General features: G+C 43.6%; 1 protein-coding gene across 1 annotated transcript in view; it reads left to right on the top strand.

The window, feature by feature from the left end:
• The first annotated feature begins 3,937 nt into the window (after positions 1-3,937).
• The window catches only part of LOC121921279 (carnitine O-acetyltransferase-like), a 55,148-nt gene continuing 46,282 nt past the window's right edge, over positions 3,938-12,803 (top strand). Inside the window, exons 1-3 of the mRNA XM_042449114.1 lie at positions 3,938-4,127; positions 6,975-7,196; positions 9,596-9,714. Of these exons, the coding sequence (XP_042305048.1) occupies positions 4,062-4,127; positions 6,975-7,196; positions 9,596-9,714 (407 nt within the window). The 5' untranslated portion in view covers positions 3,938-4,061. The remainder of the gene's footprint in view (positions 4,128-6,974; positions 7,197-9,595; positions 9,715-12,803) is intronic.

Genomic DNA, 12,803 nt, shown 5'->3' with positions numbered 1-12,803 from the left:
CCAAGCAGATCTGAATTTAAATCTGAGCCCAAAAGATACCCTTGAGACACTCTCTTTATCAGACCTTTGTTGTGCTATCTAATTATTTACTTTGTAATTTTATTATAATTTCTTGATAGAAACATATGTTTCCTCAAAGTGGGTTAAAATCAGAATCATTAAAAAAATGAAAACCCAAGACACTGTTTTATTTTAAAATTAAGAACAGCAGCAAAACACAATTCCCAACCCAGACAAGCAATACAAACAAAGCCATTAAATTGTTATCACAATATAATATAGAGCATATATTGATAGTCTTAAATTAAGTCATAATTTTAACCAAAGTTAGGTGAAAAGTGTTTAGTGCCCTCCAAGCAAATAGGACAGGAATCAATCATACCTTTCACGGAGGAAGTTTAATATATACGGGGCCAAAACCTAAAAGTCCCAGTCTCTTGTATCTGCCATCCAAATCGACATTACTGGGATGGCACAACTAAGAAGTCAAAGCCTGAGTGACCAAGCTTAATATTGTGAAAGAGCATGAGTTCATAGGAAGAAGGGTGGGAATAACCTGTAAATAATTATTAGCACTATTTTGATTCCACTTTGCCTCCTCCTACAAGGTCAGGGTGGGTGCCGGATTCTCCTTCCACCAAACCAGTTTATCTTCACAACATTGTGAGATAGGTTAGCCGGAGAGATATGTGGCCTCCAACTGTCTTGATCTGACAAGGACAATCCTGGTTAATCTTCTGTCATCTTGCTGGTTCAGCTGCTTTTAAAATATCCCAGTTTCTCTCCCCTCCTCCTCCTCTGTTTCTATTGCTGCAAGCTGAATTCAAAAATAATTTGCACACTATTAACTCAGCAGAGTGGAAAAGAGAACAGCGGACATAATATTTTTTTCCAGTAGGTTCAGGCAAAAGCAAACCGCTGCAGCCTTTCATAGCTTGTGTGTTCTACCTCATCAATAACTTTTGCCATCTTGACCACACTCTGATGTTGCTTGGCCACATATGTCAGTTTTCATCTGTGAAATGTTCGCTGTTATGGAAACAGTAATTGGTCTTACCAAGCTTGACAACCAGGATGGGATCCAAACCTGAATATCCGCTTCTGCTCCAACACTCAAACAATGTACTAGATGCAGCAGCTGTGTAATATTTCAGTACTGTCATTTCGGAGAAGCTTAGTGTTTCTCAATGAGAAAGGTCAGTTATGACAAAAAGAGTAACCCGGAAAGAAAGCTTGTTCGACATCTGTCATGACTGTACTGCAACACATAGTTGTGCAGAGGAATGTTGGGTGTGTACATTAGACAAGGTCACATTCTTGGTTCATTCACGTTAATGACAAGACTGAACAGGCCAAACCAGAGAGCCTCGTATGAACTGTGTTTGTCCTTTAGGAAATGCCCCAGAATCCTTTGCTGCACATGATGGTTTGGTGTTAGATGTTCAGGTCAACTTATCCATGTATCTGCCTAGTAAAGTTTTTTTTTTTTAATTACATTGTAGAAAGATTGAAACGGGAAAAATTCAAAGGCAGGAATCACTCATAGGCAGATCCAGGATAAACCAAGGATTTTATTGCATATTCAAGACGCAGCCTCAGGATTCATCCCAGTACTATGGTATTCTGGGAATTGTAGTTTTGTGAGACATTAAGGTCCCAAACACACTGGGAACTGTAGGTTTGTGAGACATTTCGCCTTCTCTGTGAGAGAACTCTGGGGCACAACAAACTACAATTCCCATATTTCCATAGCATTAAGCATGGCAGATAAAGTGGTGTCAAACGGGATTATTTCTGCAGTGCAGATTCAGCCTGAATTTCACTAAGAAACACTGACGATTCAACAGAAAGAGTTTCCATGGCACTTTACAGGGAAACCATTTATTATTGTGGACACACCTATGAAATACAGCCTACTTCATCAGATGGATGGAAGGTTACCTAGAGTTGTACACATTGGAGGAGAGAGTGCAGAACTGAGAAGGAAACATAGGCAAAATACAGTAGCCCTGTCCGTTGTTAACCCTGGCCTTTCACTGAAGCATCCTCAGTGTCTCTGCCAGTATTTTCCACAAATAATCCATCGCTTCCCATGCAGGATTTCATCAAGGAATGGAACTTAAGTGTTTTGTCCCTCTTCCCTTTGATTAGCAAAGGCATAATTACTTAAGCAAATAAGCATTCCCATGCACCTCTACTGAATACTAAGGAGGAAGAGAACCGGGAGGCATATCTGAACTATGGGCAGGTGCTGCTTAGGCTCAGTTGATGATAATTTGTCCCCAAATAACAGTGCTCTGAGCAAATCTCAACCTGCACACAACAGCAGACAGTGTTTATTTAATGCTGGCAGTACTAATGTGAAGTCGAAAGCTTTCATAGCCGGCATCCATAGTTTTTTGTAGGTTTTTCGGGCCATGTGGCCATGTTCTAGAAGAGTTTATTCCTGATGTTTTGCCAGCATCTATAGCTGGCATCTTTGGAGAATGCATTCTCTAAAGATGCCAGCCACAGATGTCGGTGAAATGTCAGGAGTAAACTCTTCTAGAACATGCCCATGTAGCCTGAAAAACCCAGAAAAATGCTGTCAGTACTGTTAGGAGGGGAAAAATTAAGAAGTGATGTAACTAGGCTTGGTGTCACCCGGTGCAATAAGTCATGGAGTTACCCGTGGATCGACCTTCTCTTATACCACACCATACAGACTTCTTAGTATTTCATTTATTTATTTAGGTTACTCATAACTCATAATTCCCATATATTTAGGGTAATTTTAGATTTTGGACTCAATGTTTACCCTAAAACCAGAAACCACAGTTGGGCGATATCTTTATTTAGTCCAACCAAAATAGTACCAGGTGATACAAAAAGAATGGTGCAAAACTAAAGTTATTCTTATTTGGTTTTACACTATTCTTTTTTAATCACTCTGTATATGACGAAAGCGTACACAATTCCAATCTTCCCAAGACTCTTCATCAGGGTAGATTGTATACGGGGGGAAATTAGGGGATCAAGAAGGAAATAGATTTTTATAGTTAAAAAAAACCCACATTGGATGTGTCCTTGTGGGTTCACCATGACTGATATATTGTATACTGTGTAACGCACATGTATAATGTGTATTTTGGTTGGACCTATAAAGGTGTCTACTGTTTTGTGGATTTGAGATGTTCTTGGACTTTGCTATATGGCCAACACAACTACCCCTGGATAGGTTCACAGTATGTAACGTAGCTGCAAATAACCATAGGGAATGATATATTGTATACTGTGCAACGCATGTGCATAATGTGCCTTTTGGTTGTTTATATTAAAGTATCCACTGTTTTGTAGATCTGGGATGTTCTTGGACTGATGAATATGTTTAGAATATGTAACGCAGTTGCAACTAACCATAGGAAACGCAATATTGTATCCTGTGCAATGCACATGTAGAATGTGCCTTTTGTTTGTTCCAGTAAAGCTATCCACTGTTTTGTGGATTTGGGGTGTTCTTGGACTTTGGTGGAAAGGTTTACAATGCGTAATGCACCTGCAAATAACCACAGGAAATGCTATATTGCATACAGGGCAATGCACATGTCTAATGTGCCTTTTGGTTGTTCCAATAAAGGTATTGTGGATTTGGGAATGGGATGCTGCTGTCCATTTGCTCCAGGGGGGAAAGAGGAAGCAGGGCTGCTCTGCTGCAGGGAAATGCTGCCAAGCTACTTGTTGGCAGCTTTGTGCAACCTACTTTGGGCGACCTACTTGAAAAGATGTTTCTGATTTTTTGCAAGCAAGCAAAGAGAGGGAGCAGCTCCTCTCTTGCAATGGTGGAAGCCACAGGTGGCGGAAACCTTGCACCAATTTGCACAAAGAAAGGGAGGGGGCGGCGGAAGGAAGTACAACCCCCCTTTTCCAGTGCTTCCTCTTTGATTCAGGAAGTGACAAACATTTGCAACCGGGTCAAGCCGACCTCCTAAATCTCTCCCCCTTCCCTCCACGAGGAGCAACTCCCTTGGAAAGCCAGCAGCCTTTTTGCAAGCTCTCCTAAAGCTTTGCATGGGCCCCTGGCCATGGGGAGGTGGAGGCTGGTGTGGAGGCCCTGGGGCTGCAAGAAAAGCCAGGGTTCCAGGTCGATGGTGAGTGCCAGCTCCTTTCTGGGGTGCAAATCCTGATGCATGCAAAAGGAGTGGTGTGTTTTTTGCAACCATCTGTGGACGTGCAGGCAGAGGCGTTTGCAGAGGGAAGATGGAGATCCCAGCAGAGACTTTTGGCTGGTCTTTTCCAGGGGGTGAGCATGGGCTCAGGGCTGGGATCCTATCTAGCCTACTCTGAAGGAAAGGTGAATCTAAACTGCATACCTGATGCAGATTTATACCGCTTGAAAGGCTGCAGGTCCATGCTAAGAAGCCAGCATGGTTGTAATAGTTTGTGGGTTGGACCTGGACTACAATTCTGGAGGCTAGGGTTTGAAGTCCTACTCAGCCACAAAAGCCCACTGGGTGACCTTGGCTGAGTCACACTGTCTCAGCCTCAGAGGAAGGCAAAGCCCTCTGAACAGATCCTGCAAAAGAAAAAGGGTCACCGACCTGAGGGTTGTCCTAAGTCAGAAGCTATTTGAAGGCCACAGCCACAAAGATGTGTTTTTGGTTTTTTAAAAAATAAATACTTTTTATTATAAAATTGAATACATTCAACTGTTGCGTACTTCATATCAGACAGGCATGAAAATAACATTTCTGATAACAAAAGAAAAAAAGATTATCACAAAAGGAAAAAAAAGGATGTTTATTAGTGTGCAAAGGGATCTTGTAGCAACTTTGCATATTGATTTTCTGCACTAACACAGCTATATTAGTCTTTGAATTCTACAATTATGCTTATTGTTACGTCATGTTTGTGTGTGTCCTGTGCCTTCTTTTAGACTTATGGCAATCCTATGATGCAGTTTTCTTAGCAAGATTTGTTCAGAGGAGCTTTGCCATTGCCTTCCCCTGAGGCTGAAAGAGTGTGACTTGCCCAAGGTTACCCAGTAAGAAGTCGAAGGCTTTCATGGCCGGCATCCATAGTTTATTGTGGGTTTTTCAGGCTGTGTGGCCATGTACTAGAAGAGCTTATTCTTGATGTTTTGCCAGCATCTTTGGCTGGCATCTTCAGAGAAGATTCCAGCCACAGATTCTGGCAAAACAGCAGGAATAAACACTTCTAGAACATGGCCACATAGCCTGAAAAACTCACAAAAAACTATTGTCACCCAGTAAATTTCCATGGTTGAGCTGAGAATCGAACTCTGGCTTCCAGAGTCATAGTCCGACACTCAAACCATTCTGCCACATTGTTATGATACTTTTCACAAATTTCTCCATTATCAATGCACTCGGAGCCAGTGTGTTGTAATGGTTTGAGTGTTGGACAATGACTCTGGAGATCAGGATGCTGTTCTCCACTCAGCCATTCAAACCCACTGGGTGACTTTGGGCACACTCTCAGGCCCAGAAAACCCCATGGTAGGGGGATGACCTGAAGACACACAACAACAACAACAAAGCTCCATCCTATGGAAGCTGGGATTTGTAGTTTTGCAAAGTCCTCACCTTCTCTGACAGCCACACATCCCAGGATTCTGCAGGATGGAGCCGTGGCAATTACAATGGCGTCAGACTGCTTTATTTCTGCAATGTTATATGTGTGTCTTGTGTGCCTTCAAATAATTTCTGACTTAATTTCAACTCTTAAGTTTTTTTCTAGGCAAGATTAGTTCAGAGGAGGTTTGCCCTTGCCTTCCCCTGAGGCTGAGAGAGAGTGACTTGCCCAAGGTCTCCCAGTAGGTTTCCATGGCTGATGTGGGAATCGAACCCTGGTCTCCAAGATACACCTTTAAATTCCAAGGAACTGAGCAGGACTGAGAGAGTGTGGTGTGTGCAATCTGGCTTCCTATAATCAATGGTCCTGTGTTTTGAGAGTGTTCTCAGATCCAGTGATTTCTATTGAAGGCCCCCTGAAGAAGGCTTTTTCTTATTAAGGCCGACACACATTGGGCTTTTAGTTGACCATCTCAGAGCGCATGGCTCTTGTCTCTAATTAAAAACGTACATAATGAGATATCTTGGAGATGAGACCAAAGTCTAAACATGAAATTCATTTTTTTCTATATACCGTACATCATATACAGTACACACATCCTGATGGTAATTGTATACAATATTTTTAAGTTTGTGTACATTGAACCATCAGAAGGCAAAAGTGTTGCTATCTTAGCAGCCCATGAAAAACGTTTTGGATTTTGGAGCATGTTGGAATTTAGATTTTCAGATAAGGGAGACGCAGCCTGTTCAAATATGTTTGAAAGAGGTGTGGGGACAATCCATGCTGAAACCTCAGAAGGAGAAAACCCAGCTAAGTCAGATTTCCAACTGGGGTGGAGCTTCCACATTGTTAACCTTTCTGCCACACACTGGATTAAGCAGAAGAATGGGTTTAGTAACAGAGGAATAAATTATGCAAAATGAAATAATAAGAAATGCTTTCCATTTACATAATTTTACACTGGTAACAAGATCCAGCTGGGAGATGGTATGGTGTAGTGGTTTGAGCACTGGACTAAAGCTCTCGAGACTAGGGTTCGAATCCCCATTAAATATGGTTGATCAAGCTTTCTAATACATAAAAGAATGTGTCACAGTACTAATAACAGGATTCATTTTTTTCCCATTTAAACATTAATGTAAAAAAATGGTTTAAACAAATAAAAAATCTTACATTTCCCATCCCTGAGAGGAAGTATCTAGGAGTAGCAGTGTTGCCCATATAACAAATTCAATAATGTCCAAAATCCACCAAACAGTGATACCTTTATGGGACCAACCAAAATGCACACCTTGCCAGATGAAGAAGCCAGTGGACCTTTGAAAGCTTGCAACATGTATATTGTGCAAGAAGAAGTGAATGGCTTGTTTCAAAGTGGCCCTTTTCCCCCCCCATTCCAGGTGCTCCATTGCAGAAATGCGTCGTCTTTTCCCCTTCCGCGCCAACCCCTGCCGCCATTGGCCCAAACCATGGCCCGGTACCTGCGCTCGGTGGAGCCCCTGGTGAGCCTGGAGGAACTGGAGCAGACACAGCAGCTGGTGATGGAGTTCGAGGCACCGGGAGGTGAAGGGGAGCGGCTACAAGCCCGGCTCCAGCAAAGGGCGGCTCGCATGGAGAACTGGGTGAGAGATCGGTCCCTGGGAATCTGCAAAAAGGATAAAACATAGGTCTAGGACACAATAATCCGCTTTAACTGCCATGGCTCAATACTAGGGAATTCTGAGAATTACAGTTTTGTGAGACATTTAACCTTATCTGTCAAAGAGCTTTGACGCCACAATAAACTACTAGCACTGAGCCAGGGAAGTTAAAGTGGTCTCAGACTGGATCATTTCTGCAGTGTGTTTTGGAACATAGAGACCTAAGTCACAAATAAGCAACCTGCGCCTTCATCTGTACTGCCAGGATCATGCCTTGGCCCTTGGCATGGTAACTCTGGTGGCTTCTGTGCCATTGGGGTCAGTAGTGTATCCCTTTGAGGTTTTAGAGGAGCCCTGTCAAAATGTTGAACCCTGTCTCCAAAATAGGTTCATCACCTTATTTAGCTCCTCTACAGTACAGTGGGCCCTCCACTTTTGCTGCGGCTTGGGGCATAGAACCCCACGAAAGCGGGAAAACTGCAAATGCATAAACCTGAGAGACCACCTCTAGGAATCTAGGTCCTACAGCACAACTCTGTGGTCAACAGCCAGATGCTGACCATAGAATTGCTCTGGAGGACCTGCAAATGCCTGGAGAAATCTCTCTAGAAATCTCTAGGTCCTACAGCACAGCATCTGGTGGACATTGACCATAGGGTCACGACGAAGGACCCAGAGATTCCTAGAGAGAACATATTAATCAGATCCATGAAGAATCAAATCCACAAAAGTCAAAGCTGCAAATGCTGAAGGCTGACTACCCAGAACAGATTTGCTGCCTCACTGAGAAGGGAGCATCCAGCCACTTTGAAACAATAATAATAATAATTGTTATTGTTATTATTTTTTACCCGCCTCTCCTCATGGATCGAGGTGGGATGATGTTCTTGGCTTGCTCAACACAGAAATAGAAATCATATAGCTCATGGGGGATTCTAGGATCTGGTAGATTTGTGGCTTTTGGCTTTCTGGGGGATTTTCAGAGCTCTTCTGGGACACAGCTCCCTAGCCAGTGTATTTATTTTATTTAATTTTTATCCCACCTTTCTTCCAAAAAGGGCCCAAGGCAGCTCACAACAACAACAACAACAACAACAACAACAACAATAATAATAATAGTATTTATATGCCGCCCAATCACTGGGAATCCAAGCGGCTTATAACAGAAGTGATAATAGATGGTTCCCTGCCCTGAGGCTTACAATCTAAAAAGACATGATACAAAAGGAGAAGGGAATGGTGAGGGGGGGGGAGGGGATCAGGTCCAGCAGTTCTTCTCTCCCTCTGAGGCCTGGACCAAGGCAGATGGACTGGAGGGAGGGCTCTTCTTCAGGCTAACCCCGATGGAGCTGGGCCAGCCTATTCTCTCCCTCATAGGCCAAAAGATGACAGTTAAGGAGGGAGGGGCCTCTTTCTTCAGGCTAGCCCCGATGGAGCTGGGCCAGCCTATTCTCTCCCTCTCAGGCCGAAGGATAACAGTTAAGGAGAAAGGAGCCTTTTTCTTCAGGCTAACCCCGATGGAACTGGGCCAGCCTATTCTCTCCCTCATAGGCCGAAGGATGACAGTTATATTTTTTCCAATATAAAAACACATTAAAACAACATTTTAAAAAACAAATAAACTAGCCTAATTAAACAGTAAAAAGTTAACATTTTAAACATACAAAATTTAAAACATAGAAAGGCATAGCCAAGGGTGCAGGTTGTTGGAACTTGCAACCCAGCATCATTTTAAGAGTTGCACGATTCCCCCTCATGTTGGTGGGATGGAGAAAAGTCTAAGTCGATAGGCAGCTTGCACATCCTTAGCCTTGTTTGAAATAATAAACCATGCGCCCATTTATAGTACATAATTGTAGTGCATATCCCATGGCACCATCCTTTGGAATCCTGTGGTTTGGGTTTTGGTGAGGCACTAGAGCTCTCTGGTTGAGAATTCTAACTTGTTCCATTCCTTCAAGTCATTCCCAACTTATGGAAACCCTATCATGGCCTATCTTTTGGCAAGATTTGTTTAGTGGAGGTTTGCTTCTGCCATCTTCTGACGCTGAGAGAATACGACTTGCCCAAGGTCACCCAGTGGCTTTCCATGGCTGAGTGAGAATTTGAACCCTGGTCTCCAGAGTCGCAGCCCAGAGCTCAAACCACTATGCCATGCTGGCTTTCAAATTCTAAATGCCCTTTTATAAAACTGCAGATCTCAGGAATCCATAGGAGGGAACCCTGGCAGCTAAAATAGAATAATAGTGCTATAATTCTGGGGTGTTGATGTGTTTTAGGATGCTCCGCAATTCTAGATTATCCTGGTATGTTTGAACAAGATCTTTATCTTTCTGATCCTCCTCCCCTGATAATTTTAATTCTTTTTTGCTTTGCCCCAGATCACAGATTGGTGGGTCCAGTCAGCCTACCTGGAAAGTCGCCTCCCACTGGCTGTTCACTCAAGTCCAGCTGTTGTGCTGCCCAAGCAGGATTTCAATGATTGGCGAGGGCAGTTGAGGTAAGGAGCAGGCTAGGCAGGAAGGGCATGTAGACCTGCAGGCATCATTGGCATGGTTGTTTCCAAAGGGCCAGACTCTTAGTTAATGCTAGGGGAGTGGTGGACACCCAGCAAGTTCAGCGACTTTGGCCTTGGACCAAATAGAGCTCTTCATTCTTCCCCTCCTGGAAAAAATAAGGATGCATTCACATTGCAGAAACAATCCAAGTTGACACAACTTTAACTTCCATGGCTCAATGCTAGGAAATTCTGGGAATTATAGTTTTTAAAGATATTTAGCCTTCTCTGTTAGAGAGTTCTGGTGCCAAGAACGAAACGAAAGTTCCCAGAATTTCATAGCATTGAGCCATGGCAGTTAAAGTGGTGTCGACTTTGATTATTTCTGCAGTGCGGCTGCAGCCCTATTGTATCCAGGAGGGGAAGTATGAGTATCTGTGCTTGGTCCAACTTAGAGATAGCTTGGTGTAGTGGTTTGAGTGTTGGACTATAACTCTGGAGAGCAGGGTTTCAAATCCCCGCTTGGCCATGAAAACACACTGGGACACACACTCTCAGCCTTAGAGGATGGCAGTGGTAAACCCCCTCTGATGAAACTTTCCAAGAAAACCCTGTGATAGGGTTGCCTTAGGCTGACCATAAGTTGTCAGAAATGGCTTGAAGGCAAATAACACACAAACTAGATTACTGTATATACTCATGTATAAGTCTAGAAATTTTAGTCGAAAATTGACTCCAAAAACCTAGGTCGACTTCCAATGTAAATACTTTAACTGTTACTAAAAAAGGTACCATCCCCTGCACAGAGTGCAATCTGTCCTAGAAGCACTGACTTTCCTCTACTGTCTCTTCCATCCAGCTGTTAATGTGAGCCAAAATAGTTATGCCTGCCATCATTTTGTAGGTTCTTTGGCATTGTTTTCCTTTGTTGCATGTCCCTAAGTTTTAATCATAGAATCATAGAATCATAGGCGGGATACACACCGCCATATAGTACCTCCGCACCCCCCTAACCTAGTACGATATCCTATAGCGTACAGATGGCGGCGCACCTTCTACATGGGCCCGCCATCTTTACGTACTGGACGCCCAGCGTCCAGACGTGTCCGGCGCCTATGACGTTTGCGAGTTCCGCGCCAGGCGCCTCGCGACGTCATACAGCGCCGCAAGAAGAAAGCTCCGAATGAGCTTCTTTTTTGCTCCCTCGCAGGAGTCGCGCGGTTTGGCTGCTGCTGCTCCCCGCGCGGAGCAAATGGCGGCGGCGGGAGCGCTGCAAAGCGGCGGTTTGTACCCCGCCATAGAATCATGAGTTGAAGAGACTGAAGGGCCATCCAGTCCACTCCCGGCCATGAGGAAATCCAAATCAAAGCAGCCCCAACAGATGGCCATCCAGCCTCTGTTTAAAGACCTACAAGGAAGGAACTTCCACAACACTCCGAGGGAGTGTGTTCCACTGTCGAACAGCCCTTACTGTCAGGAATTCCTCTAATTTCAGGAATCTCTTTTCCTGGTAGTTGCATCACCATTGTTCCGGGTCTGTTCTCTGGAGCAGCAGAAAACAAGCTTGCTCCCCCTCAATAATGACATCCTTTCACAATAGTTAAACAGGCTATCATATATCACCTCTTAATTTCTCTTCTTCTCCAGGCTAAACATCCCCAGCTCTCTGAGTCGCTCCTCATAGGAAGGTGTTCCAACCTTCACCATTTTAGGTCGCCCTCCTTTGGACACGCTCCAGTTTCTCAATGTCCTTTTTGAATTGTGGTGCACAGAATTGGACACAATTTCCAGGTGGGCCTGACCAGAGCAGATAAGGGCACAATTACTTCTCTTGATCTAGACACTATACTTTGATGCAGCCTAAAAATTGCATTGGCCTTTTTAGCTGCCGCATCACACGGTTACATCATGTTCAACTTATCATGTACTTGGACTCCTAGATCCTTTTCGCATATTACTTTCATTCAGCAAGTTGTCTCCCATCCTATATGCTGTGCATTTCATTTTTTCCCCGCCTAGTGCAGTACCTTACATTTCTCTGTGTGAATTTTCATTTTGTTAGCTTTGGCCCAGCTTTCTAGTCTATCAGGTCATTTGAATCTTGATCCTGTCTCTGGAGTATTAGCTATCCTCCTAATTTGGTGTCACTGCAAATTTGATAGTATGCTCCCAATTCTGTCATCCAGGTCATTGATAAAGATGTTGAATAGCACTGGGGCCCAGGACAGAGCCTGTGTGGACCCCCACTGGTCACTTCTCTCCAGGATGAAAAGGAGCCATGGTTTGAGCACCCTTTGGGGTTCGCCGGTCAAAGACCCCATAAATCTGTAACAGTTACCTTGTCTAGTCCACATTTTACAAGCTTGTTTGCAAGAATGTAAATGGAAACCTTGTCAAAGGCCTTACTGAAATCAAGATATACTATAATCCACAGCATTCCCTTCACTACCAAGTTGGTAATTTAATCAAAGAAGAGATCAATTGGTCCCTTGACTTATCCAAGTCATATCAAAACCATAATTTTGCCCCCAAAACCTGCCCTCGACTTATACATGAGGTTTTGACTTATAGTTGAGTATATACTATATTCGCTGCAATGCGATGCAGCCTTGGACAGACGTATAGACTGTAAGACTGTAGGATGTGTGAGTCTGGGTTCCTTGTGCGCCCCTCCATGGCATGAGTGCACCTGAAAGGTCCATCACACATCCACCCTGTCACCCAGATGCAGTAGAACAACGGGTACAGAGTAGTTTGGCCAAAGCAACAACTAGTTAAGCTGCATGTAGAAAAGAGAGTAAATTATGTTTGTTGGGATGCCCAAATGACATCAGATGCTATTGGAGAACAAACCTGTGGTCCTGGAAGCAGATCAAAGTGGACCAAGTGACCAAACCAGTAGCCATAAGAGCAGTCTTGTGAAAGAAAACTGCGCAAGGGGGTATAGCTCAGCGGTAGACAGTTTGACTGCAATCCAAGAGGTCCCTGGTTCAACTCCGGGTGCCCCCTCTTTTAAAATAAAATTTAAAAAAATATTATTACTACACCTCCTGTATTCGTTTATATCCTGCCTTTCTCCCAATAACAGAACT

The sequence above is a fragment of the Sceloporus undulatus genome, chromosome 2, assembly GCF_019175285.1.
Source record: "Sceloporus undulatus isolate JIND9_A2432 ecotype Alabama chromosome 2, SceUnd_v1.1, whole genome shotgun sequence".
NCBI lineage: Eukaryota > Metazoa > Chordata > Lepidosauria > Squamata > Phrynosomatidae > Sceloporus > Sceloporus undulatus.
The sequence above is the reverse complement of the archived record's forward strand: the minus strand, read 5'-3'. Positions and strand labels throughout refer to the sequence as shown.